The sequence below is a fragment of the Apiospora kogelbergensis genome, assembly GCF_038363985.1.
Source record: "Apiospora kogelbergensis strain CBS 113332 chromosome Unknown utg000008l_segment0_segment0, whole genome shotgun sequence".
In the NCBI taxonomy this organism is placed as follows: domain Eukaryota; kingdom Fungi; phylum Ascomycota; class Sordariomycetes; order Amphisphaeriales; family Apiosporaceae; genus Apiospora; species Apiospora kogelbergensis.
In genome coordinates, this window is record NW_027117425.1 from 2,513,609 (window position 1) to 2,541,068 (window position 27,460).

The following is a 27,460-nucleotide window of genomic DNA, read 5'->3' on the forward strand; positions in this document are numbered from 1 at the left end:
TGTTGTCGACACCCAGTCTGCCTGACTGCCTGGCGCAGCCATCACTTCTGCATACCCCGCCCCGACTCCTGCAGCTGACAGCCGTAAGTTGGATAAGAAGTCGAATATCGTTGAGAGCCTTTCACCATCTAACATGATCCATCGCGTTGTCACCCTCGAAGGTCGGGAGCGTTTCGTGGGCCATATGGTCTGAGAACATTCTGCTGCATTGCATTACACTACCTATATACTCTCGAAATCATAGACCTGATGCGATCTCAGCAAATGCTGTATCAATTGATGTGAGCCGTCGGTCTCCCTCGGATAGCAGTTTGCCCGGTTCGAAGACCATCAAGATGGAGCCCGGTACTGGTACCCGGAAGCATTTGCCAATCCCGGCCACGGGTTTACATACTGTCGTTGAACCAGCTGAACCTTCACTTGAGTGAGTTATGATTTGGTTTCGACTCTAATGTGCACCAACTGACCTCACAAGCATTGTATTTGTACATGGGTTTACCGGTCATCCCGAAAGAACATGGGCAAAGGCTAAGGGAGACATGGAACATGTTGACGGGGAAGCGTCAACATCTCCAGCTGAAAGACCTCCCAAGGTGCGAAAGTTCAATCCATTTTCGGGTTCGACGGCCAACGGTGGCCATGGATACAGGTCGGTCTTTTGGCCGCGGGATCTTCTTCCAACTACAGCGCCCGATGCTAGGGTTATGACATATGGCTATGACACCCACATCAGGCACTGGATCGGCCCAGAAGGCAGTCACAACACCGTATATGACATCAGCTTGGGATTTTCTTGTCTCGTTGGAGGCTTCAAGGAGACCTGCACCCGCAAGGCCAATCATGCTGATCGCGCATAGCCTTGGAGGGATCGTGGTGAAGGAAATGCTACGAAGGTCCAGCATGTGTAGACTGGGCCAAAAACACTTGCTCTCTGTCTTCGACTCGACGATTGGGTTCATCTTCTTTGGCACACCACATGGAGGCGCCGACCCCCGACGGTTCCTTCAATCAGTCGCAGAGCAGGTGATCAAGGCGGTGGGATTCACCGTGAATCAACAAATCGTGGATTCACTATTACCATCATCTGAACGACTTCGCGAACTCCGAGATGAGTTTGCTCCTATGGCTCGCCAGCAGGGCTGGGCCGTTCACTCTTTCCAGGAGCAAATGGGCATCAAACCACTGGGTGGCCGGAAGGTGGTGGACGACACGTCTTCGTATCTAAACGCCCCTGAATTTGAAGTTACAGAGCATATTGGCCAGAACCACATGGAAATGTGTCGCTTTGTGGGGTCGCATGATCCTGAATACCGAAAGGTAGCTGCAGCAGTCAGCCGGATCATGCCGAGTGAAAGCAAGGCTGCGACCAACCATGACCTCGTCACTGAGCCTGCTGTTGATCATAAAACACTACAAGACATCTTGGAGTCGCTGCGGTTTGAGCAACACGACGCTCGACACCACAACATCAAGTCAGCCCACACAAAAACTTGCAAGTGGTTGCTGAAGAGCGTACTGTACTCGGACTGGGTAAACTCCAAAAATGTTGAAGAGCACCATGGTTTCTTCTGGATTAAGGGCAAACCCGGTACCGGAAAGTCTACCGTCATGAAGTTTCTCCTTGGGAACTCGAGGCGCACAATAAAAGGCACGGTTATCATCTCCTTCTTTTTCAATGCTCGCGGGGACACGCTAGAGCGATCGACTGTTGGGATGTACAGGTCACTGCTATTACAGCTTCTTGAACAACAGCCTTCCGTTCAACCAGTCCTGGAACTCGACCAACTACGGAACAGAAGTTCTGTAGGCTGGAGCCTTGAACTACTCAAGTCCTTATTTGAGCAGGCAATCCAGAGTCTAACTAGCACAACTGTTGTCTGTTTCATCGATGCTCTTGACGAATGCCCAGAGTCAGAGGTGCGGGAAATGGTTTCCTCCTTTTCACACCTAGGTCGAGTCGCAGTATCTGCGGGGCAACAGTTCAAGGTTTGCTTTTCAAGCAGACACTACCCACATATCACCATCGACAAAAAGCTCGAGCTTGTCCTCGAACAGGATGAGGGACATGGCGAAGACATTTCCAGTTACGTGGCAAGCGAGTTGAGAATTGGCGAAACCCGTCTAGCCGACGAGATCAGACACACGGTGCAGACCAAATCCTCTGGGATCTTTATGTGGGTGGTCCTCGTCGTCCAAATTCTCAATAAGGAGTATGACAGTGGGCAAATCCACAAGCTTCGTCGACGTCTCAAGGAAATACCAGACGATCTTCACGACCTATTCCGCGACATACTTACACGAGACGCCAGAGACGGAGAAGAGTTGGTCCTTTGTCTTCAGTGGGTTCTTTTTGCCCGACGCCCACTGACACCCACAGAGCTATATCATGCTGTCTTGTGCGGTGTCGACTCTGAAGTCATCCAAGACAGCAATATGGAGGAAATATCGGAGTACGACTTCGACAGGTATATCCTGAATTGCTCCAAGGGATTGATCGAAACCACTAGATCGAAACATCGCACAGCCCAGTTTATTCATGAATCAGTTCGAGAGTTTCTGCTCAAAGATGGTAGTTTCAAATCTTTGGTATTCGGATCGGACGACACAACCCATAGCTTCGAAGAACTCGGTCATGAGAAGCTCAAACAATGCTGCTTAGCTCAGATGGATATCGCAAAAGCAGCAGGCGAGCCAGCATCCTTGCCCAAACAGAAAGAATTCCCATTTCTCCAGTACGCCATCAGCAACATCCTTCATCACGCCAACAGAGCAGAGGAGCTCGGGAAGTCCCAACATGGATTTCTAGCTGATTTCCCGACTACGGATTGGGTGTTTCTGAGTAATGTTTGCGAGAAATTCAAGAAACGCAGATACCCCCCGACACCCGGCTGCTGTACATCCTAGCCGAAAAGAACTTGAACTTCCTTATTGCGATACATTCATCGAGTTCGTCATACATGGAGCTGGGAAACGAACGCTATCGGTCTCCTTTCTATGCCGCTTTAACTATGGGAAGTCTTGACGCTCTCAAAGCATTACTCTGGCCCACAGTGCAAAATTATCCCTCCACGCACAATTCTCGGCTGCTTTTTGAAGAGTTGTTCTCACGAAAAGAGCATTGGTCATCACTACCACGTGACTCTTGCTTTGATGAGAAACGTAGTGCATACGGGTTGATGCTGCAGGCCAATGAAACGTTGATGATTTTCTTTCTTAATGCTGGATTGCTAAGCGAAGAAAACATCAAGGCCTATTACTCTAATATTTTCATGTCCGCGGTGTCTCACAAGCGCGAACAAGTTATCATCATGTTGTTCAAGATACTCGACCAAGAACGACTTGCACAGACAACTCAAGAAACAGAGACAACTCAAGAAACAGCATTCTTCAAGATTTGGATGAGGTATCCCTTACACCAAGCAACACAAAACAACTTTCTGAGAGTGGCGAATTATTTATTGGACCAAAGAGGTCTTGCTGACGCCTCCAAGACTGAAGAATATCATGGTATGACCCCAATGGATCTAGCAGTGGGCGCTAGGAGCTACCTAGTGGTCGACATGTTGATCAAGAGGGGTATAACTCTCAACGTCTCTCACGTGCGTAGCCTGATTGAGAGCAACACTGCTGAGGCCTGTCGCCTTATCAGGCTTTCACTTCCAACAAGCCAATATCTCCAAGGGCAACTTTGCAAATACAAACTTCCTTTAGCTTACGCCGTGGAGTTTGGAAACACCGAAGCAGTGCGGCTTTTTCTGGACTCAGGCAAAGCAAACGTCAATACCCGAGACCTGCAAGGGCGGACAGCTTTGTTATCCGCGGCCATTCATTCAAATATCGATATAATGAGACTTCTTCTAGAATCGGGCGGAGCAGAAGTCGATGTCCGGGACTCGGACGGACGGACACCTCTATCGCATGCCACTGGAACCATAATGAAAGATGGCCTAACTGTCAAAGGGTTTTTGGAACCCATACAAGCTTTACTCGCCACAGGCCAGGCAGATGTTGATTCTACTGACAAATGGGGCAAAACACCTTTGATATATGCAATCACTACCCGCTTCATAGAAGTCAAAGCGGCCAAGTTAACGAACGTCACGCCAGTTTACCCTGCAGCTGAAATCGTTCGCCTGCTTCTTGAATGGGGAGCTAACCCCAAAATCACAGACAAGCAAGGTTTTACTGCTTACCAGTGGTGGAAGGACTACTACGATTCTGATGAGATCCTGGCTCTGGATGACCTTGGTAGAAAGACGCATGAGGAAGTATTGAGTCTTTTGAATTGTTCGTAACGCCATGGAGTTTATTCCAATTGCTCATTTCCCAGTTCGTATTGTCCCCTGTTTTGATATATATCTCGCATGATATAATAAAAGTGTTATATTGTAGGAAACGAAACGCCATATTCCAGCCCTAGCTATTATACTTTCAACCCAAGCATCTCCCTTGCTATGTTATAGGAAAACATGAAGATAGTGTCGGTTACCCTGGCTCAAATCCCCTTATCGGAAGCCTTTCACTTTTCGGAACCTACCCGGCCATGTTTGTTGGTGCACCGCAGCTGGTGGCGGCGACATCAGCCGAATCGCTACCAATAAGCTATCTCTCAAATGTATCGGGGTCTAGCCGTCCAGCAGCTGCTCATAATTTGAAAATTAGAAATTTCCCGCCAAGAACACTAAATATTTGCAACACATCTTGTTGCTTTATTATTTGGGTGGCTTAGATTTGTGATGTTTCGAGTGTTTCCGCGTACTTCTCCGCCCCCGTGATCCGTCTTGTGGGGGCATGATGTCTGTGTCAGGGGCCGAACTTGGGTCTCCGTGGATGGGGCAGACGCCATACGCAACAAGTCTGCTGTTGTTGCAATTTTCGCAACTATATGATGGGTCAGCTGTTTTCTGTACCGTTCATCGACTTTGGTGTTTGCATACTTCGTCTTCATGCTGCCGTTGCAGACGGGACATGTGCAAATGAAGCTGCCAAGTATACACTGGCAACTATCCTCCTCCTCAAGGTAAGATGCGTCAGGTACTCGTGGCATTTTCTGTGGTAGTGGAGCTATCGTTTAGACTTGATTCAAATGTTGCTAGAGTACCGGCTGTGAAGATGCTCCGCAAGATTTGTAATTTGAAGATAGGATCGAGTGAATAGCACAAAGGGGCTTTTCTTTGAGAACTCAGCCGGTATGATGCTTAGTTGAATGCAGAAAAACTTGGACGCTATTAGAAGTTCACGTTTACTATAGTGCTTGACGAAACTTTGGATTAGGAAGATGATCGTGGTTTAAATACTACGATCATTTAGTACCCCTAAGTATGTTCATCTCGGCTCCAGATACTCTTGCGAGCATCACTGGTGACATCCGCCTCTCCATGAATATCATCACGATGCACGACTGTGAGACCCCTTCCAGAAGCTAATTGACGATTGACGTCTCAATTCTTCCTCTCAAGACATTTCGTGTCCAACCTCGGTTGCCTGACTTGACAGCGGCGGCGGCGTCGTAAGGCACCAAGGTACAGCTAAAAATACCCCCTAGAGGCGAGATCTTCGGGGCAATGTTTGCCATAAAGTGACGTAGGGTAAGCATGTTTCGGCCACATGCGCTTCCCTTTTCCTCGGGTGGCACAAGCGGTTTGGCTGGACTCGGGGGACCTGCATCTGACGGGAAGGGGAGATATTGGACGATTGCTGGCACGAGCAATCAAACCAGATCTCGAAAGGTGACTGATCATTCCCCAGTGGAATACGGAGAGATCGAAAGTGCCCCCGCATGATATGCAGGTGATCATCCCTGGGACAAGTGCGACTTTGTTAGGGGGAAAGGGGGGATACGCAGTAGCCACCACCGAGTTTTGGCTTTCCTCTCAGACAACACAAGACACCAGGGTGCTCGATGAACATTCGGCCTGCAGTTTCAGCGCGATAGATCCTGCGCAAATCCGCTGAGGCAAGAGAGAAAGGGCGACGAACCTGACCCAATGAACGCGCGTAAGCCATGTGTCGAGTGCTGTACGTAGCCGTAGCACGCCGTGTCACCGCCAATTTGACCCGATCACCCCTCGAGAGCGCGGGATTGGAGACACGTAGCCCTCCTTCGATCTTCGGCTTTCCGTGCCTTGGTAACATTGACCAGGGCTTTAGGTTCTGCCCGCCCGTCACGGGTTGGGCGTCATGGCAAGAGTCCTGTAAGAAATAAGCGGTGACAAAAAGCCCATCGGTTGGAGGTGTGACAGAGGAAAAGGGGGATGGCGCGACATTTGCATGTGGCTCAAACTCATGAGAGCTTTTTTGGTGAAACGCTCTACATATCAACGCCGTTCTGATTTGCTGGAATCCCAGATGACGACTCGAGAAAGTATTGAATCTTGAACGACTCCGGTTATTTTGCCATGTACGAGACCGGCTCTTTCGTTGCGGTCGTGTTTGGACCTGCATATCTTGAGAGACCAGACCCATGACGACGTGGGGAAAACATCATATGCTTGATCAAATACCTACGCACTGATACATACACCCCTTGCCGCGTGGTAACGGTTCATCCCGCCGACGCGTGTAGGGCAGACTGTTACAGACGGTACACCGCAGTCGGACATCAGACATGTGGTACTGGAGTTAAGGGGAAAAGTTCTTGCGCACACATCGGCATAACGTGGGATGTTCCAATGTCTGGGAGACTTGGGATGTAGCAACCAAACCCGTAGTATTTGGGTTATGAAGAAAATGAAGAGCTATGTCGTGACCAAGAAGGAAAACCCCCTCTGTTACGGCCAGTCCCGAGACATCGCGCAAATATCCACGAGTTCTTTCCGACTCCGCCGATGCCAGATGCCGGGCTCTGCAGCCGAACGTCTGCCGCTTACCCGCCCGTCGATGCATCATTTAGCATGCCGCGTACGTCTTTCCTCACCGGTTTATTTCCACGTTGAGGCCTAAGCTGACATCGTACGTTCGAGTAATGATCTTTGTTGCACGCTGTGACAGGTATATCATACAATGCAGGTAACGCCAAATCCTGTCAACGAATAGGGAGGAAGGGGGAAACAGAGGAAGACTGGACGCGTCACTCGGGCACAGACGAGATGAAAAGGGTTGAAGGGACGCATCGATAGCGGTACAGATTCAACTACCCAGAGGGACACTGAGAGCTCGGTGACTCATAGTGTCATCAAATCAATGTGGAGAGAAGCTCGACACTGATCTGGGGGCGTAACAGGAAAGCAAATGAAATCAAACGCAAACAAGGCAGGCAATACGGAACCATGCGCTGCCCAAATCCTTTATCTTGTATGTACCAAGTAATTTGACAAGACGTAGGCATATGGCATTCACCCATGACGTGGCCTACAGGACCTCCATAGTGACAAGCAATGGTCATGGCCAGGTTGAGGTGAGTACCGCCTCGCAGTTATCTGCCGCTCCGGTTGTTGGACGCAGCCTGGCGTCCATTGCCGCGAGGGCGGCGATGGTCGGGCCCTCTGTTGTTGGAGCCCGAGTCTGAGTGGGAGTGAGAGCTGTACTGCCCCTGGGGAAAAGTACCAGGACCTAGGTCAAGGCCCGTCCCACCGCAATGGGTGCAGCTTGCGACACTAGGCATTACGTATGTCAGCACTGCTCTTTCCTGGGGACTCAAACATGACGTGCTTACAGCCTTGGGAGGCCTCTGCAGTTAGAGCAGTCGTATACTGGCTGGCGCTCGTCCCCTATGCCATACATAAGCCAATCTTCCTTGTACGGCTGCGGTTGCTGTGTCTGTTGAGACGACATCTTTCTTTCTTCTTCTTCCTGAGTTTAATAAAAGATGGCAATAGTATAGGTTAGTGACAGAATGCTGAATATATTTATCAACAAATAGGCAAGCTTGTTAGTAGGCCAATAATGCTATATCGATTTGCACATGCTCCGTGGCAATGTCGCGGCCTATTTATACTTATCAAGACCCAGGCTACGTATTCCTAGGCCACGATGATCGTCGCCCCTATAGCCTCCAAGCAGGGCCACATAATCCCGGGCCCGGTTCACCGCCACTGGAAATCGATGACCGCAGGGATGCTTCCGGTTTTCGAAAACGGGTGGCGTATGATCAGACTCTCCGAATTCCCATGCGGCGCCTGATACAGAAGGAAGATGGCTGCAACGCGCAAGGCAACCATCGGAGTAACAGTCAGTTATCTTATCATGCCGTCCAGCCCTGCAAGGAAGAAAGCTAGCACCCCTGCAAATGCGCCTGTGAAAATCAGCCAATAGATTCGTACTCTTTTATCCTCTTGTCTGGGGTGGCTGACTTTTCCGTGGTACCTGGTCGTGAATTACGCCACCTATCACGACCCGGCAGGGAAGGTGCGTCCTGAGGAGCGTGGACCGTTAGCCATCTGATGCCATGGAAATGACTTTGCCAGCCTCAAGAACCTCTTTTCTCACAATTGCCGTGATATCATCCGCTACCGGTCTCTACATTCCCCTTGCGCATGCAACTGCTTGTGGGAGGTATCAGGATGTATCCCAGGCCTTGCATGGAAATCCGCTCGGCTCGGGCCAAAGCCCGGCTACCTGCATCGTCAGTCTCTGCCGCATCAATCATCGCTTTATCCAAGACACACTCTTTTCCTAACATCGCGGGATCTTTTGCCAGCGAAGAGTAGCGGTGTCTCCTTCTAGCTTCCCCACTCCTTACTGGCATGTCACAGCATGCAATCCTCCATCCTTCGGCCATCTGGAAACATATCACCAGGCCAAAGAAATCTTGGCATCTCAAGAATTATGCAAGGACATCTAGCGGATCAAAAGCTGCGCGAGAAATTGCCGTCATTGTTGGTATGTTCACTGTCATCTGAACTTCGGATGATTGACATTAGATGACAGGTGCAAGAAGGCGTTCGTCTGATCTATGAGGCATCTTGTGCAACTTGAGATACCCATTGGCCCATTGAACGGTTACATAGGCGCAGACCGAACATAGGCTCTGGAGAAGGGATACGTAACCTGTGAGTGGTACGAACACTCCCTCGGCAAATTCAGACTTCTCCCAGCTGAACATGCACGCCTTCAGTTCTTTGATCGAATGCCAGGCCTTTGCAGACGACTTCTACCGGATACTGACGAGCACCGATGGCGCCATTTCGTCCATGGAGACGTCTTGACCGGTCCTTACCCTATCCACGAGCGGGTAATCCCACTCATGTTACTTCTTTGTTTCTAACGTGTCCCACCGTCATGCGCGCCATCGATCTCATCTTCCGATAGCCATCTAATAATGTGGTCATACAACACTTTGGGGGCGCTCTCTGTGGCGGTCGTGGGCTCACAGAGTCGGCCGCCCTCGTAAATCGCCGTTACCGGACGTTTCCCACAATGCGTATCACATCCATCCCCTATACGGACGTGACCAAGGCAACTTAATGAATTTGGTTGCCTCATTTTGAAAACATCAGCAGCCAAGTAGCAATTGGCCAGGCGCGAATACCTGTGCTACCAACGTGCGACCACCGGAGCAATTGAGGATGGAGAGCCCCGGAATGCTATTTCTCCCTTTTCCCCAGTCCTCGTCACGATGAGCAAGAAGTGACTTTACTCCTAAGCGGGATTTTCGGACACACCATTTCCAACGTCGATCATGTTTTAAAACGCGAGCCGAAGGAGATACCTGTCGCTCGGTCTAGTCAGTCTGACCAGTTATATTGCTCCACGACTGACTCCCTTCCGGTGAAGCATGGCCACCCCTGCCCTGATCTGTGGTCAGACGATCTGGCCTTGTCGTTATCTCATTAGATCCGATAATTCACATGACCGGTAAGTGATGCCCTCCATCGTCTCTAGCAGATTGCTAAAGGCAACGGGTGCCGGATGCGGCCTAGAGCGAATAAAAGCATCGTGAGCTTTGCCGTCGCAAGCCATGGGTCCGATCCATTGGCCCATCTAACCAGGGCCACAATGACTTCTTGTGTGACCCCCGATGGTCCAATCTGCCCTAACGGCATTGCCGAGGGTACAAGACATCATCAACAGGACTGCCAAGTTTTTGGAAGGCTTTCCTCCTGTGGCTAGCCGGACGAGAGAAATCTATACTTTTGTGCGCTCTTGGAGAATTCCATCGGATCGGATATCTCGTCCAGGTCGGTCGGTCCTCCTGCGCAATCCCCCTTCCTTTGGCACAACGCCTTTGGGGTGTCACAAATCCAAGGCACATGGTTCTGTAGTTTCGTGGCCAGTGGTAATAAGCCCTGCACTTACAAGACTGGGGAATCTTCCGAGCCACGGATGTGAAGTCATCGGATATTGGAAAAGTTTGTTTGCTTCTTTGCTTACCTGTGATGGTGAATCCGTGATGCATATCAATGCACGATTACTGAACACATTTATATTGCCAAGCTCTATAGGTTAGAGGTTCATGCGGCATTTCAGAAGCGAGCCTATTTGACCCGATCTGATCGTTTACTCCTCTCGTCTATCTGTATCAGGCACGACGATGCTGGCTTTTGGCGATATCGTTCCCATCCGACCTACCCACGCAACCATCATGTGATCACGGTGATGTCACTTCGCCCACCAAGTCCTATGTATCATCATACGAGTGCAGCCATTCCGGTGAGCTAAACTCCGAGGACTCGACGTTGAAGCATTAATACCAGGCTCAAACTCAGCCTTCGGCTCGCTGGGCAATTACAAGACCCTGGAAGACGTGCTTCTCCAAGAAAAAGTTGGTGATTCATGCGTGCCTCCTCGTGTCCTCGGCCAAAAAAAAACATGAGAGCGAATGTGCATGATGTAGTAAGATAGAGTCCTCCGTGGGGCTTATAGACAAAGCACATGGGTCTTGACAACACAAAAGTTTTGCATTCCACGAAGAGTGCAAATGAACCATTGAGAATGATTTCTAATATATTTAAGGCAGAACACAGTATGTTCCTGACACTTCGCAAAAGTAGGTTGGGATAGTCTTCCCGAAGATCCGCTTGATAGCCAGCCGTTAGTTCGACTTCCTCTTCACTTGGTAAAGGGAAGCCACAATACTAGGCCACTAGATTTTCCAAAACAATGGGAAAGTCCGCAGTATCACTACAGCTCAGCTTCTCTATTCCACCAAAGCCAGATACGAGCTTCAGGTTTGACTTGAAGCCAGCTTCAACTCTAAATGTACGCTTGTACTTACTATATCTTCTTTGTCCTAGCACATATAGTGCCATTTCTGCGAAGCTCATGATCGACCGAGGCGCCAGGAGTTCATTGCAGTCAACGTGCCAGAAACAGAGTGACTGAAAGCTGGAGCCGAATTGAGCAACCGAGGGCTCCATATTGGAGACAAGCTCGTGACTCCTTCAACCGAGTCTAGTGAGTTTAGTTCTCCCTGGTACCTGCTATCTACCGGCCACTATATTGGTGTAGATCGTTGCGTGATTTGTACTAGCGCTGCCGCTACGCAAGCTACACTAGGTGATGACAAGCGGCTGAAATCTGCACACGCTTGAAGCACTCTGTGGTCTGATCTGGAAACATATGTCGGTGTTCTGTATGAATATCCTACCGCATGGACGTTGAGAGTAACGGTAATCAAGGAAGAGTGCATCGTATATTCGTGATCAATTTCAATAACCAGGCGGTATTAGGTACTATAACCCGCAATTGGCTCCTATGTCCCTCACCTCACTCCTTGCCAGCGGTCCCGGTAGCTGGGCTTTGGCCGCCCAAATCGGGGCGCCTTTCTCTTTGCAAAGTAGCGGCTCGCGACACACCAATCATGAGCCTTACCGAGTCCCGCTCTCACCTGCCTGACACACTGCCGATCCAGGGGTTCCTCGAAAAAGATACGCGACAAGCAGTCTTTGCTGGCAGAAACGCGGAATGGGAGCCAGGAATCGTGCATCCGCCCCTGTAAGCACTCAATCATGTCCGTCAAAGCGCCATTCTTTCAGCTGCGCCTGGACCTCCGGCCAAGGGTGGGCGACTCAACATCCTGGCTCTATTCGATCTTGACAGCATACCCGAACACTCGGACCTGCTATAAACCCTGCTAGCAATACTCGCTATGACCGCGCTTATACTGGACCTGACTGCCTGAGCCCCGAGAACATGCACCTGCGTGTCTGCTTGACGACAATGCGAGTGGCCACTTCATGACAATCACGTCTCTGTGACTTAGCCTCTCTTTTCGACAACGCTGCCCATGCGGAATAGGACCTCCTTGACCAGCTAGCCCGTGCCATTCCCCGCTCTCATTCCACTGAATAGGACCTGGTCTAGTTCACGATCCCTATTAGCGGCCGCATCTTTTTTTGTAGGAAAGTGCCGTAGACATGCCCGACTGTGCATTGCTCATATATTGTGGCCGGTCCCAGTCTCGCGGCACGCATTTCCCATGTCTCTCACAGGCTTGTCAGAAATCAGTCGATGACTTGAGTCGCTACCCGACTCTCCCGCGGCGTCTCCCGCTTCCCGAATACATACTAGTAGTATGAGACCTTGTCGTCTGAACAGCCAACATGTCAAACTCTGATGACTTACTGGCCCGCTTCACGGGGCATGCCGTCCCCGTCAGCTTCGATCCTGGTTTCGTCGTTTTGAGTTTTCTCGTCAGCCTTATTGGTGCCGGTTGCACCTTGGAGCTGATAAACCGCCGCACATCGCTGAAGGGCTTATACAACCAGTACGTCGGATGAACTCAGCTGCATCTCGGTAAATGAAAGACTCACACATGAAAACACAGTCTCCTTCTCGTTGGCGCTGCCGTTTCTATGGGTGGCATTTCCATTTGGTCCATGGTGAGCAGGATTGCCGTCGCTCTCCTCTGGGGGGTCTACTCACTAACACTCACTATCAAGCACTACATAGGAAACCGAGCTATCATCATCTTGAACGACGAGTCCGATTTGCAAATCGTCTACTCCTCGGGAATAACCGCTGCATCCTTCTTCCTGCCCATCTTCGTACTCCTCCTGGCCTTTGTGGCCGTTGGCTCCAACGACGAGATACCATGGTGGCGGATAGCCCTCTCGGGCTCGCTCTCCGGAGGCGCCATCTGCGGCATGCACTACCTCGGCAACGCCTCCATCAGCAACTACCACTGCCAGTACACCATTGGCAATGTGGTTGGCGCTTCCCTCATCGCCGTTTCGGCCAGCACCCTTGCGCTCTCCATGTTCTTCGTCTTCCGTGCCGCCTGGACAAATTCGTGGCTCAAGAAGACGGGGTGCATGTTCCTGCTCGCTGGCGCCGTTTCCGGTATGCACTGGTGCGCCTCTGTCGGAACCCAATATTCTCTCATCGACTCAGCCGCCGCCGTCGGCAACGGTAACTCTCGCACAGCCACTACTGCGGTCGTCATCATCCTATCCTTTGTCGCCGTTTTGACCATGCTTTCGGCCGCAGTCCTGACCGCCCGGACAAAGCGCAAGTACGCCAACAAGGCACAGCTCGTCACCTTAGCTGCCGCCGTCTTCGATAAGCAAGGACGGATCTTGGTCAGCCCCGACGGCCTGCTGCCCAGCGAGAAGATCACCGATGCATTCCCCAAAAGACCCACGATGACGTGTTTACAACCGCCCACCCGCTGTTCCACTGGATGTACCGCGCCTCGAGAGACTGGTCGAGCATAAGCTCGCTGCTCCCGTGGATGTCAGACCACATCACCAACCTTCCCCGGCGCGGCCGGGACCGGTCGGCAGTCAAGATGTACGAAGAGAACGGCCAGCTGGTCGGAAGCTACGTGACCATCTTCCGAGAGCTGTTCTGTCTGGCCGCCTCTTCGTTGGCGGGGAAGATGTCTGAGGACGTAACCAACGCTGGCACCCTCTGGGATGAGATATTCCATACCGGTACCGACTCCAGACCCGTCGCCGGTCCCACGCCATCCTCCTTCGGTTGGACCTTGAAGGGGCCCAATCCTAGAGACAATACGGGCGATTCCAGTCGACTTGAACAAGGTCTCGGCCACCGCCACGATTCTTATGGCCAAGGCTGCATCATGTTCCTCGTCCGCCACGTCGAGAGCGACAGCGCGGTTGCGAAGCTCGAAGCCGCGGGCTTCCGCTTTGCCGACACCCATCGGGTCGTCGACATCATCAAGTCGAGCATGAAAATCAAGACCCAGCATTTGGAGGAAAAGCTCCGCACCATGGCTAGCTATTCGCCAGGAGACGGTCTGATTGGTCCTGGAGTCCATGTCGGCGTGTTCGCCATTCGGGCTCGCCTTGACAGATTCGGCTTTGATGTCTTGGTGGACAAGCAAAAGCGCACGTCGCTGCCGACTGGCCGACTTCCGTACAGAAAGCTGGAGCAGTGGCAGCTGGATATCCTTTCCAACCTGGATGGCCTGGCCGTCCAAACGCTTCTCATACGGCTTGCATCCGCGAAAGACTACTCGCCGAGAGAAGTCGAGTTCGCCACTCATCTCCGACGTGCCATCACCAAGCTCGTGTCCAACTTTGACGATGCTACCGCAGACAACATGACTCTCTCATCGAAGGTCGTTCAGATACCCTGCGTGCCGGGCGAGAAAGCGGACGGCACTATTTGCTCCATCATCACACTGCAGATCCTCATCGATATCAGCTCCAAGGCACAGTCGCCCAAGCATTGCTTCATTCCCTTGCAACTTCTCAAAGTCCACCAACTCGTCCTCGACGACTCCCCACACAAAGCTGCCTTCTCCCGAGCATTGCATCGCGAAATGGCCGCCGTCATATCGTTCGCCCCCAGCGGCACCGCCGTCTTCGATGAACGCGGTAGACAAGGCGGCAGCATTTCCAGTGGCTCCTCAACCAAAGAGCTATGCACGCCGACGACGTCTCAGGAACATGACCCTTCATCGGGGCGCACTTCCCCATCCAACACGCAGCGAAACCCAAATCATCCATCCATGCAACATAGCCGCAAGCCGTCCCTCATATTTGGCGGCATAATGGTGTCGCAGGAGATTGCCATCCAAGTGGACGACGGGGCCACTATCACCAGCCCAACTCAGGATGCCTTTGTGACACGGCCCCAATCCTCGTACCGCTCCAGCTTTGGACGCCTGCTAGAACGGGGAGCTGCGAAAGCCTCGGCAAACACTGCAAAGAAGAGTAAGCTCCGCACAACCTGCACGGCTACGCCGGCGCCTTCCTCGCAGCCGCAGAGTGGCGCCAACCATCCCATGGAGATGATGGAGTGCACCGAGCTAGGCAGGCGGGTGATGCTGGCCCAAACGGGGTGCGACATCAACGTCGTTGGCACAGGGGTGGAAAAGGGGGCTGTCGAGGAAACGTTCGTGGACGAGTTGTTTGCCACCTGTATCAGTCAGAGACGTGCGTGATCAGTCTCTCGTGCTTTTGGGTTTGAGGTTCAGCGCTATTCTTTTGTTATGTACGATACTGGAGCATTTATACCCCGTTAGTTGTAATATGTATAACAGTCACCACACAGAGGTTGTTAGATATGAAGTTGCCTCTGCCTTGGCGCAGCTAGTCTCCTGATCAGACTACATAATTTTTCTTAACTAGCTCATCATAGGTGTATATGAGACGTATAAGTACCGTATCTTTAGGTCATGCAACTCTCAATCTCAACTTCTCACATAGTAATCATTGAAACGACCATAAAAACCAGCCAGCAAAGTTTCTGTGGGTCAGTCATCGCATTGAAAACCAAAATATTTCTACATTTCCAATACTGTTTCACCGATGTCTCTCGATTCACACATGTGTGTCACGCGCTCCGGCTCCATCCCCTAATTTTGCATCGCTTCTTCCCCTTTCCATCTTCCTCTCCCTCCACCTCTTCCTCTCCCTCCACCTCTTCCCTCTCTCCTCGGTTCCTGATCGATGGTATGAACCCAAGATATTGCTAGATACACCCCATCACAGTTCCTGACCTCGACAGTCGCGCTCTACTCTTTTCGCTCTTGTCCCCGGTGGCTTGCAAGTCCTGACGGAAGGTGAACGGGGGCGTGGGAACCTCAGGGAGGCGCTAATTTCGCTTTTGGTTGGGGTAGTAGGTGTTCTGCTGGACATCAACCTCAACGGTGCGCTTTTGATTGGGATTGTAGGTGTTTTGTTGTACGTCGACTTCAACGGTGCGCCTCTCGGGGTTGGTGCCGCCTTCGAGGGGGAGGGCCGCAATAGACGATACAAAGACGACGGCCTGGATGGCGATGGCGAGAGAAAATTGCATTTTGGCTGACTGCTGGCACGATGTTATCAATTGGTTTTAGAAGGTAGCAGTGGCTTTGGCCGAAGGAAAGGAATGAGCTATTGTGAAGGGGTGAGTGAGAGAGTGGTGGTGCTTTTGAAGAACTGATTGCAGTTTAGATTCTGGATTGGCCCTTATATACACACATTCAAGATGCTGGAAAGGGGCAAAACCTATGCATAGACGGTCCGTAGACGCTACGATATGCTAATGATGGACCACTCGCGTGCAGTGGAATAGAAGCATCAAAGTTGAGTATAGGGAGGTCCATTGCTACTATAGCCAGGGCTGGGCAGGTGCTACCATGGCAGGGCTATTACTACGTGATATGTGGCTCTTACTACATCATGGGAGTTCATCGCCTACCTGGCCATGGGAGGGTCGCCGAGTCACATCAAGGTGGGCCCCGGAGATCTCATCGACCAGGCCGGCGAGTCAGTTGGACCAAAGACACAGATGTCCATGAAACAAGGCGGTCTATGTGTTGTTCGGTCATATGGTCCAAACTTGTCACCGAGCTCTTGTATGCAATGATCTACCAACGTGAAGCTTTGGTTGGGTTGTCCGGAGACGGGGTAGCTCAATAGTTGGCCAAGCTCTCTCCACCATGGCAGACTTGATATACACAGTCTATAGGCAAAGCCTCGTGAAGCTAAAGGCATGAGGCTGGTTATATGAACATACCCGACCCTTCCAAGGATGGCTTGGCCATGGACTTAAGAAGGCCAATAACAGGATGGGGTCTAGGGGCGTCAAGTCGACGATTAGCAGTCCTTTGCTTGTCTTCAGAGTAGTAGCGAAGGATCAAGTCAGCGCTAGCCCCCCCGCATCTGCAGCGGTCCGATTAAAATGCCTTCAATCACCATCGCTTGCTTACACCTAAAAAGACATGAAGAGGTCAACCCAAACTTGACCTCCCTTCCAATCGCCTACTCTACCTCTTCCTTTTACGTCCGCGTTGTGTTGGTACTTGTGATGTCTCTCCAAGATTGTCCGATTGAGATCCTTCAGAGGATCCTGCAATTCTCGGCCTTGGCGCGTGGCATCAGACGGGCTTTGCGTCTGAAGCTCGTCTGCAAGCTGTTCTACAACGCATTCCAGCCAGCCCTGTTCCAGTCCAGGCTACTGGATATTCTTGCTGCGAAGAAGCGCTTGACCGTCGAAAAGAGTCTCGAGAAGTATGACCCAAAACACCGCCGAGGCAACGGCGCGGGCCGGCTATGGCACACGTACGCCGTCATGAGGGTGAATGCCGATCGCGATCCTGCCGTCAGCCGACTTGCTCAGGTCCGGCTCGTGGTGTCAGATTTCTGCGAGCGGACCGGCCGTGGTCTTGAAGAGTCCATTATCGAACTCTGTAGGTTTGCGCGAAGCGATTGGTTTAAGGATGTTATCAAGAATGAAGACACACCAAATGCGCCGGTTGCAGCAGAAGCGACAACACCGGCAGCAGCCTACCTCGCGCGAAAAGACCTCCATCACGATCTCTTGAGTATAGCGAGCTACTATGGCGACGCGCTGCTTGTTCGAGAGCTGTTGGATGCCACTCCTGACTTTCGGGGCGGCTGCCATCTGTTCCACACGCCCATGTACATGGCTGCGTACGCCGGGCACAAGGACGTGCTTCTCCTTCTCCAAGAACATATGCCCGAGTGGGGCAAGCGCTGCTCAACCTCGCTGCGTGGCGCGGCACGACGGGGGCAGACGGACATGCTCCAACTCGCCATGAACCCGCCCTCGAGTAACCCGGCTAGCATTCACGACAACCACGGGACCATCCGTTATCAGATCCACTGCACCTTTTTAAACAACCTGCCGACTACCGTCGAAGGAATAGAATTCGTTAGATTGAAGATCTTGCAGAACAGCAGTTTCGTCAGCATTCTGAAAAGAGAACTCTCCAGGCACGCCGGTCTGGGCAACTTGGATATGGTCCGCTACTTTCTAGACCAAGGCGCCGACGTGCGCGGAGAGATGAGGCGGGGCCATAGCCCTCTGCGCGAGGCCATCCGGCACGGGCACGAGGACGTGGTCGACCTACTGGTGGAGCGCGGCGCGGACGTGAACCAGTGGGAGCCCCTTCGGGAAAGGAAAAAGCCCCGCCGCAGCAACCCGTCGGCCATCGTGGCCGCGGTGCAGAGCGGTAGCCTCGCCATGCTGCGCAAGGTCCTGGACCTCGGCGCCGTGCTGGACGCCCCCAGCGGGCAGGCCGTGTTCTTCTCGGGGCCCCATGCACTCACCGCCGCCGTCGCGCTGGAGCACACCGCCATGGTCGAGCTACTTCTGGAGATGGGGGCGGCCGATCTGTGCTGGCCGTTCTACCAACTCAACCCGGAGGAGAAACATAGGCGGAAGTGGCCTCTGGAGCGGGCACGAGAGCGTGGGCTGGATTCTATGGAAGAACTTCTCGGCCAGAAGGGTATCACGATGGCCTCTATGGATACGAAACAGTGAAGTATGTGGCATCTTGACTAGACTATAACAACCATGCTTGTGGACACGGTAGTATGAAGCAGTCAGTACCAGTTTCGCTTGGGGCAATACGCGCCTTGGGTGAACATTGCTAGCAGCGAGTTAGCGTGTCGAGCAAGCGAACATGCATGACCTACGGATGTTGGCTAATTTGGGGCTGATGATGACAGCTTCACGACTTGTTATTACGGCGGTTCAATAAATAGGCGTGGCCTATACGTAGATTTGTACATTTACATCTGGCGAGGTAATCAACAGTTCACCAAGAACATGTGACCATCAGTGCAGAAACCTTTCGCAGGGGATATAATCAATTGTGACGCAAACGGCTTCCTGTCTACAGAAAATGACACTCATTGCCTCCAGGCTAAACCATACTGCATTCTGCTGCATCACCACTGCCTCGTAATAGAAATCCATCGTGACCCTATTACTCATGAAGGCATAAACTCATAACCACAGGAAACCATAAAGCAAATCCAGCAAATAATCCGGTATCAACACAACAGACCACCCACCAAGTAGCTGTGGCTACTACAACCCCGGGTAAAATTCGCAATCCTGCAAACGCCATACCGTCGAGAATGAAGAGACGCCAGTGTCACAATCAGATCTCTCACATCTGGGAGATGCTGGGCGCACTCGTAATCAACCCAACAAGAACAGCTGCCCCTCCAATGGCACCGCCAAGGGCGCAGGCTGCAAAGTCGGCGAGACGACGTCTCTTGGCGGGCGGAGCTTCTGTACGCCTCGTAGAAGATTGATCCTGTTTTCCAATTTCCTCCTCTTGCGAGGCGGCGGAAGGCTTCGGCGTACAAACCGTAGTAATCGTGTCCTTGATGCCGCTGGATCTGATTGGGGACGGGGTGTTGATTACTGGTCCAGGTTCAGAAGAATGAGAGACCACCGAAGTTCTCCCATCATCATCATCCTCACTTTCTTCAGACTCGAGGAGGGCCTCATCAAAACTTCGCTTGCGGCAAGTGCAAGAGGACGGTGCAATGACAGTTGTTGATTTGAGAGGCGAGTCGACGGCGCGTGGACTGGGCGGGGAAAACAAAGGCGATGCCAGTGCTGATGTCTTGTCCACGTCTTCAGAGAGCAAGGCTGGGATAGTCATACGTCGACTATTACGTACAACTTTGATTTCGCCAGATCTGTCCGCCGCTAGTTTACTTCGCTGGAATGTAAACGCGCTTGTCATGTCATGTTCTGGGCTGTGAAGTCGCGTACGCTTCTCGGGGTCAGGCGAAATATGGGAATGCGGCAAATCCACGAAGCTGGAATTAGCCCAAATGGGAGCGGCATAATTCAAGCTAACATCTTGCTGCGAGAAACACCCATGTCTCTGCACCGTTCGGGAGCTGGGGGCGGACTGCTGTCGCAAAATTGGGGGGTGAAAGACTGACTGGGGGGTCCAACTGGGGGTTGCTGTAGGTGTGATTCAACAGCATGAGTAGTATGCCAAGGCGCCTTAGACGAGATATCGAACTCTGGAAAGAAGGGAGAAGTCGACAACACACCCTTATTTGGTGCCTCGTCCGCTTTGAAGGTCGACAGAAGCGTGTTCTGAGAGCAGCTCTGCCAGGTCTGGTCAGTTGATTCTTTTCCAGGTGCTGTCGCCACGGCCGGGCCGGATTGAACAGTTTCTTTGTTCTGGTCTCGAGCAGCAAAGTACTCGTATTTGCCAGTCTTTTCGCCAAGCACCTGCGCCGTGGTTTTCCCACCAAGCGGGATCGGTCCAGGGGTGGACATCTTGACCATTGCGGCATCCGAAGGGCTCGGCTGTCTCACAATGGCGGATACGTTGTTCATAACATTGGGAGGCGCCGTAGTCTGTGACGACTCGCCCTCGCAATTGGTACTAAATACTGTCTTCGAAGATGGCGGTGCGGGAGATTCGGGTGCCAGCTTGAGTGGCGGCATTGTGCTGACGGCGACTGGCGACGATTTGGGCGACTGCGTAGATGTGGAGGTCTTGTCGAAAATGCTAGCTTCGACAACATCAGACTCGGAGTCGCTTGATGAAGCCATGTCTGCGTCAAAGCAGGGTCCATATGAAGGCTCCTCAACATCGCCTGTGTAGCTCTTGTTAGTATATTTGACCGATGAGCGACTAAATTCATTAACTCACTTGCGCCTTCGCCATCCGAATCATCTGAGTTGGTAAGCTCGTCTAGTAGCTCATCGTCGTCATCAGAGCTCCAATGTGACTCCAGGTCTCCATCTTCGTCGATATCGCTCTCATCCTCGCTTGTATCAATGCAATGGTCTCTGTGCTCGTCAAACATCATAGAATCGTCGTCTTGTTCGTCGTCCTCGCTGTAGAAATGAGTCGGCACAGAACCAAAAGTATCCATATTATCTGACTGTTGGGCGACAAGATCCGAAATGGCTTCGGGAGGGTGATGAAGTTCCACACTCTGTCCAGATGTGTCTGAAGACGGCTTCACCGAAGCGGTGACCGAAACATTCGAGTCTTGTGAGGAGCCATGATCAAGTGTGTCCTGCTGATGGTCTTCAAAGCCGTGCGCCGGATTGGAAGGCGAATCCGGCCAGTTGACAGGCTCGGAGTCATAGCCTGCAATAGGCGGGCGGTCAGTCTCGTCAATCTCGGATGTTAAATCAATTACATCCGAGTTGTAGTCGGTAACCAGCATTCCGTCACATGTAATCCTTGTTCGCATTCGGCGAGTTCCACGAGGAGCAGTACCTTCCTGGGTCAGATCAACAACAGCATGGTCTGCGTGGGAGACTCTGGGCATCGTGTAGTCCTCCATGGCGACGACTGACTCTTCCTCACTCATCTCACTCAGCTCGTCATCGTCTTCAGCATCAGGGACCGTGAATCTGTTTGTAGAGGTCGAGCGTTCGGGCAGTGATGTTGCACTGGAAGACATGTAAGTCGATATTCAAATCACATGAAGGATGTAGATGGTACGTACGAGCTGGGCCACTCCATTGCCACATTGACTTCGCAAGGTGGGAAGGTATCACGTCCACGTTGAATCTCGACACCAAAACGGATCTTGTCACCACAAGCCAGCTCAGTTGGAGTATCCTCGGCCACTCTCTTCTCGATCCCGGGAGTATGGTCCTTTTCAACGAAGGTTCCGTGCAGGGAACCAGTATCTTTGATGGAAACCATCTATGCCATGGGTCATTAGTACTGTTGCCTTGCACCGTGAGAGTGGGAAAACATACCTTGTTCTCGAAGTCGGCAATAAGCTCGGCGTGGTTTCTGGACATCACTGGGGAATCAAACCAAGCGTTGCCTGGGGTTGCAACAAATCCCTTGGTTGATACCTTAGAAGCCCTGCCAATACGTTCCGGAATATTGTTTCGTAGGGCGATACGTCGAGTCGGAATGGTTGAGTGTGGACCAGAGTTGAGGGAGACAAAGGTGACGACAACTGGTGAAGAAGGAGCGTTAGAACGATGAAGAAATACCGACGAGAGACGTATTCGGGGAAGGCGATAGGGAAAAAGAACATATTTCAGACATACCTTTGGCGTCATCGGCCACTGGGGGAGAGTCGAGATCCGAGGCCATTTTGTCGGATGTGTTCGAGAAAGCCTGCTCGATTTATTGGGTACAGCAGTGGAACGAGTCGCCTTAACCTTGTAGCGTAGATGTCATTTGACGGATAAAAGCGCAGAGGACGATTGTCAGATCCAAGGCTGTGGTGAAGTGAAAGTGGAAGTGCTCAAAGTGTGATATGTGGGGTGTTTGTACGGGACGTCTCAGGAAGAGCCTGGAGATGGTGATGATGACAGCCCCCTCAGGGAACAACAACAGCTGGTGCCTACAGTTTGAAAGTAAAGAGGCGGCGACTGACGGACGTTGGAGGGAGAGAGAAAGCAGTCTGGGGATGGGATGGGAAGGTCGGCAATTAAAGTGAAGTTACAAGATCATACCAGACAATCGTTCGCCTGGGCGTTGCCTTCGATGGAGAGAGGAGGGGAAGTTGCGGAAGTTCAAGCAAGTCAGTCACGGCTTTGGAGGTTCAAGTTGACTAACAAGAGACGTCCCAGGCTGCCCAGCGTGCCAGCTGCCCTTTCCAACAGCGAATTACTGGAACTAGGACCAATTAGCGCTGGTATCTGGGGTAGAAGTGGGGGGCCCAGGCAGTTAAGCCAGTTACCAGTGTCGGCAGCAAGGTGTTCAGGCAGAACTGGCTGCCGATTAAGCTGCCTGCCTCTGCGGATGCCTTATCACCTCCTGCCTCCCGCACACTTCACCCCACCTCGTAGCTGGATGGGGGGGTACTTTGGGCACTTGCAGCTGACCTATTAACCTAGTGCCATCCTGGACAGATGTAAAGCACAGAAAGAGGGGCGCGGCTTCGACGGGCTGTACAACTACTGGATTCCCATGTCATCTGACGGATTCTGCCTCGAGTTCAACGAACTGCCTCAGTGCGATGGCCTCTCCGAAAGGAAGATGAACAGATCAATCTAGACTACGTATTCAAGAGAAAACCCGAGGCTTTCGGGCTTGTTTCAGAGCTGTCAGCGGACTCGTAGTTGGCCTAGATTGGGAGCTCTTATCTACAAGGCCAACCATGCGACAAAGGATGCTCAGTGCTCGCCCCGCTTGCTGGCGCAGGGGTCTAGCAGTGAGTAGGGAGGGGTCTTGGGGTGTGGATTCCCTCTTGGAGGTAGGTTGGCGGGGTTGCTGTTATCGCATACGGTACGGTTGATGGCAGTCTTTCGGACCTTCAACCGCCAGAGTGCGTTTGAGCAGATATTCCATGATTATTAGGCTGGAGAAGGAATAGTTATCTCTGCTGTAGCTCTTCATATCTACAAGCATATACTATATCAAAGTGGTGCTGCTTTCTAGGAACTATTTACCTTGCTGTCCAAGTTGTCCAAATTGAATACTATACGGAGACCACCAGCCTGCAACGCCCCACTACCCGCCCGCCTTCCCTACTCGAAATAGCTGCGATCACATTTCCACCTTTGATTGTTTCATCTCGAACCCAACTGCCTAGACACAGCTATTTATTCGAATGTCTGCCAAATATTACGATTGTTGTCTACTTCAACATCAGCACCTCAGTCGTTGCAACCATCAGTTGCATTACGCTTTGTAGCTAACCCAGTGCGTTAGTAGCACCGAGATACCTGTTTTAATCAATACTTGATTTGATCCGGACCTGCCCCCTTCCAGTTGTTTGTGCTTTGATCGGGAGAGGAAGTCAAGTAGTGCAGAGGACTTGCGCGACGGCCTGGACTCATGTGCTGGTTGGTGTGTTCGTGATTCAGGTACGCCAAATCTTGGCTAGGATGTTCTGTAATACAACTTGGCGGGCGACATGAATCTACGTTAGCCACTTCACTCGTACACGGCTGCCTACTATCGTAGTTCTACAGATACGTCTTGCCATCTGCCCGCCTGGCTCTGGTTTCGATGTATGCGCACGATCTTCTAACTTCCGCTACATATATCACTGTCAACCACCACAAACTGCAGCCTCCATTAGCTGCCCATATGCACATGTAGGTACGACGCTGCGATGGGTCTGTGTGCAGACACAAGCCATCGCCAGGGATTTTTGCTTCTCGTCTGTCAATGGCTGCTGGATGCAAATGCCCACTGGGCCGTATCAATGTATTGCAATGCTATCAATGCCATAGGTGGTATTGAAGGCATTCCCGATCCCAATATTGTTTCCAAAATCAGACAGATTGCCGCTTTGGGCCTCTATTAATAACGACCTTGTGAAGTCAAGAGTGGAGGGAGACCCAAGAAGCCATCCCTCGGTAGCGCGGCGGATCGCTTGCCAGGGTTCATCCCCGCCTTTGCTGCTCGTGACGCAGTGACGGCATGTGGTAGGTGGCTCGTAGGGCTTATCGCCTTTCGCGGAGCGCTTGGCACTTGGCTCTTTCTTCAAGGTCCTCCAGTTTTGGGGCGGTTGTTAGTGCCAAAAGTGGGCAAGTCGTCTTTTCTCAATAAGCTCGAATGATGAGCCCACTACTCTGACGTTGTTGCGTCATCGGGTCACGTCAAAGAGTGAGGCTTCAAGCAATTTGCCCAGCCTGTCAGCCGAAGGCGAAGAATTGGAGACAGCATACAAGACATGTGCCATCTCCCAAGCTTGTCTTGCTTCCGGAGTACCTGAATCCGAATTGGGGAAATTCCTTACAAATTCCATTTACCCCATCCTCCGACTTTTGCGGTCATAATTACCCATTGTCTTGTTCCGCCAGAAGGGAGGAAAAATCTGGTGTGCAGTGCAAATTCCTGTTTTTTGCCATTTTGCCTTCCTCGAAGTTGACAATCGGAGAATCATTCACGATTCACCCAACTTTGCTATTTGAATCGGGCAGGCTACTCTTCCTACATAAAACTAAATTCTTCTCCATGGAATCTACGTTCAACGCCGCACATCAACACTGCACTTATTACTTTGTTACTTGACGACCTGGGCCCAGAGCTTTAACGGAGACCTGCGCTGTACACTGACGCACGTTGGACCTCGTGGATCACATACAACAACCTACCACCAAACACCCAGACAACAAGTCATAATGAGAGACTTGCGAAAGAAGATCTTGCTCGAGTCTGGCAAGACTGTGTCCAAGAAGGCACGCGCCAGACCCGACTCCAACTTCGGCTCCACGACGACCTCCCCCGCTAGCTCTCGGCCTGCTTCTCGTGCACCGAGCCGCTATGCATCCGATGCCGAAAGCGACGACAGCGATGTTAATGACAGCGTGACCAACTCGGTCGTCGACTCGGAAGACGGCGATACCATTACCGATTGGACCGACAAGCTCAAGGCTTGTATCACTGAGATCCTTGATCGAAAACGCAGCAGCGTCAAGGGCCGCGAGGCGTATCTGGCTGGCTATGTGCATCTAGCCCGCCATCATTTCGCCGACACCATCATCGAGGGATACATACATGAGCTCGTGCCTGCCATGCTGAAGAGCATTCGAAGCGGCCGCAATACCGAAGAGGTCATGGCTGGCTTGAAGGCTTTGATTATCACTATCCTGTCCACCGAGTCAGACAGCATCTATGATGATGTCTATTCAAGCCTGAAACAAGTATGCGAGAACTCGGACGAAGAGGCTGTCAAGGTGGAGGCCATCAACGCTATGACAGTCGCTACTGTTTTTGGTGGCGGCATGGACGCTACGATACAGGAGCTCATGGACTACTTGCTGGAAATTATTGAGAGCGATGGGCATACTGTCGAAGCTCCCGACAATGGTCCGGTTGTCACTGCAGCTCTGGTTTGTTGGGGCGTCCTGGCGACGTATGTGGAAGACCTCATGCAGCAGTCCGAGGGCGCGCTCGAGGCTTTCACGGAGCAGCTTGACAGCACTGATGCTGATGTGCAAGTTTCAGCCGGATCCAATATTGCTCTCATCTTCGAGGTGATGCGATCATACAACGAACAGATGGAAGGGGAGCATGACGAGAGGCAAGAAGAGGCTAGACTGGAAGCACGGAAGCAGAAGCAGGACTTCACACCCGAGGAGTACAATCCATTTGATCTGCAATATGACCAGCACAAGATTGTACATCGGGTCTCAGAACTCGCGGGCGAGTCTTCGCGGGCAGTGTCGAAGAAGGACCGTCGCAAACTTCATCAGCAGTTCGCGAGTATCCTCACGTCACTGGAGCTTGGGAAAGGCCCGAGATACTCGAAGGCTGGCCGGGCGGCCAGGCAATCCGATCGAGATGGCGAGAGAGTATTCGGCAACGAGAAGGATGTCTTCCAAGACGTGGGCTATCGAGACATGATCCGTGACGAGAACGGTCGAGTGCTCCCGATCGAATCGTGGTCACTCGGCCTGCGGGTGGCTTTCTTGAAAAAGATCCTGGGGGGTGGTTTCAACACACACTGGCGGTTAAATCCAGTAGTCGAGGAAACGTTTGACAGCGCGTAATACGGGACTTGGACTTCCATGATTCGAAACGCTTCTTACGCTTCTTACGTATATACATATCGTTTTCTCGATTTTGCGATACCCCCAATTCCCTACGCCGTCACTCACAATACGAGTCTTTTCACGTTCGCTTATGAACGTCTCCCTCCCTCATGACATCCAAATGGATGAGATACCCGATTTGTACCTATCTTAGTATTCATTCCTACAGCAGGTGCTAGAGAGCTACGATACACGAAGCATATCATTATTCAACGTTTTCAATAAGTCGCGTATTACCTACTGGCCGGAGGTTGCATCCACTTAAGTGACTCTAATCAACTTCTTCGGGGTGCCGCGTCGCCTTCTTGCATGTCTCGTTGTGCTGTGCGACCATTCTTCGGGAAGTCTTGTTGGGTTTGGATGTGCAAGTCGATAGGTCTTTAGCTGAGAGAAACTAATACCAGAGCAACATATTCTACATTTACGATAATGCTTACCTTGCCTTGCCCATACGTGGTCCGACCGACGAGTATGGAATTGTCTACGAATTGAGCGGAGCGCTGCCGGCCTCCAGGGCAAAAGACCGTGAGGTAGTAGAATAGGATGATTGGTACATAAATATATACGTATATGGATGAATCGTACCTGAGATGTAGATTGTGACGTGTTATAGGAGCCTGAGAAGTAGAGTAAACGAGAAGCGTGACGCAGCGGAGCATTCCGAGAGGCCAGTTTGGCATCGCCCGCGCGGGGAGGTTAGATTGTGGGAATGAATGAATGTGACAGGAACACTGGCTACACAGGCCACTGTAACCCCCCAACAATTTAAGTACCTGTCACTGCTAACGGGATATCACACGAGCTTGCGAGTGTGATATTCCGACACTTCAAATAATCGCTATTCTACGGTATGTGCATATATTTAAGT

The 27,460-nt window shown here is 51.6% G+C and overlaps 8 protein-coding genes across 8 annotated transcripts; 6 read left to right on the forward strand and 2 right to left on the reverse strand.

The window, feature by feature from the left end:
* Positions 1 to 335: 335 nt before the first annotated feature.
* PG998_012745 (uncharacterized protein) lies at positions 336 to 857 on the forward strand (the record flags this gene model as incomplete). Its single annotated transcript, XM_066879561.1, has 2 exons — positions 336 to 424; positions 476 to 857. 2 exons carry the CDS (start codon positions 336 to 338, stop codon positions 855 to 857), a joined length of 471 nt encoding a protein of 156 aa, XP_066725945.1.
* A 43-nt stretch (positions 858 to 900) lies between these two features.
* On the forward strand, positions 901 to 2,904 carry PG998_012746 (uncharacterized protein; the record flags this gene model as incomplete). Its single annotated transcript, XM_066879562.1, has 1 exon — positions 901 to 2,904. The coding sequence occupies one exon, from the start codon at positions 901 to 903 to the stop codon at positions 2,902 to 2,904; it is 2,004 nt and encodes a 667-aa protein (XP_066725946.1).
* A 404-nt stretch (positions 2,905 to 3,308) lies between these two features.
* PG998_012747 (uncharacterized protein) lies at positions 3,309 to 4,295 on the forward strand (the record flags this gene model as incomplete). The annotated part of the gene is made up of 1 exon (XM_066879563.1): positions 3,309 to 4,295. The coding sequence occupies one exon, from the start codon at positions 3,309 to 3,311 to the stop codon at positions 4,293 to 4,295; it is 987 nt and encodes a 328-aa protein (XP_066725947.1).
* Positions 4,296 to 12,482: 8,187 nt separating this feature from the next.
* On the forward strand, positions 12,483 to 15,292 carry PG998_012748 (uncharacterized protein; the record flags this gene model as incomplete). Its single annotated transcript, XM_066879564.1, has 4 exons — positions 12,483 to 12,646; positions 12,707 to 12,761; positions 12,822 to 13,460; positions 13,517 to 15,292. The coding sequence occupies 4 exons, from the start codon at positions 12,483 to 12,485 to the stop codon at positions 15,290 to 15,292; spliced, it is 2,634 nt and encodes an 877-aa protein (XP_066725948.1).
* Positions 15,293 to 15,945: 653 nt separating this feature from the next.
* On the reverse strand, positions 15,946 to 16,149 carry PG998_012749 (uncharacterized protein; the record flags this gene model as incomplete). Its single annotated transcript, XM_066879565.1, has 1 exon — positions 15,946 to 16,149. The coding sequence occupies one exon, from the start codon at positions 16,147 to 16,149 to the stop codon at positions 15,946 to 15,948; it is 204 nt and encodes a 67-aa protein (XP_066725949.1).
* Positions 16,150 to 17,142: 993 nt separating this feature from the next.
* On the forward strand, positions 17,143 to 18,621 carry PG998_012750 (ankyrin repeat-containing domain protein; the record flags this gene model as incomplete). Its single annotated transcript, XM_066879566.1, has 1 exon — positions 17,143 to 18,621. One exon carries the CDS (start codon positions 17,143 to 17,145, stop codon positions 18,619 to 18,621), a length of 1,479 nt encoding a protein of 492 aa, XP_066725950.1.
* A 634-nt stretch (positions 18,622 to 19,255) lies between these two features.
* PG998_012751 (uncharacterized protein) lies at positions 19,256 to 22,192 on the reverse strand (the record flags this gene model as incomplete). The annotated part of the gene is made up of 6 exons (XM_066879567.1): positions 19,256 to 20,070; positions 20,163 to 20,717; positions 20,774 to 21,528; positions 21,585 to 21,787; positions 21,844 to 22,052; positions 22,147 to 22,192. The coding sequence occupies 6 exons, from the start codon at positions 22,190 to 22,192 to the stop codon at positions 19,256 to 19,258; spliced, it is 2,583 nt and encodes an 860-aa protein (XP_066725951.1).
* A 2,987-nt stretch (positions 22,193 to 25,179) lies between these two features.
* Positions 25,180 to 26,550, forward strand: PG998_012752 (interferon-related developmental regulator-domain-containing protein; the record flags this gene model as incomplete). Its single annotated transcript, XM_066879568.1, has 1 exon — positions 25,180 to 26,550. The coding sequence occupies one exon, from the start codon at positions 25,180 to 25,182 to the stop codon at positions 26,548 to 26,550; it is 1,371 nt and encodes a 456-aa protein (XP_066725952.1).
* Positions 26,551 to 27,460: the final 910 nt, after the last annotated feature.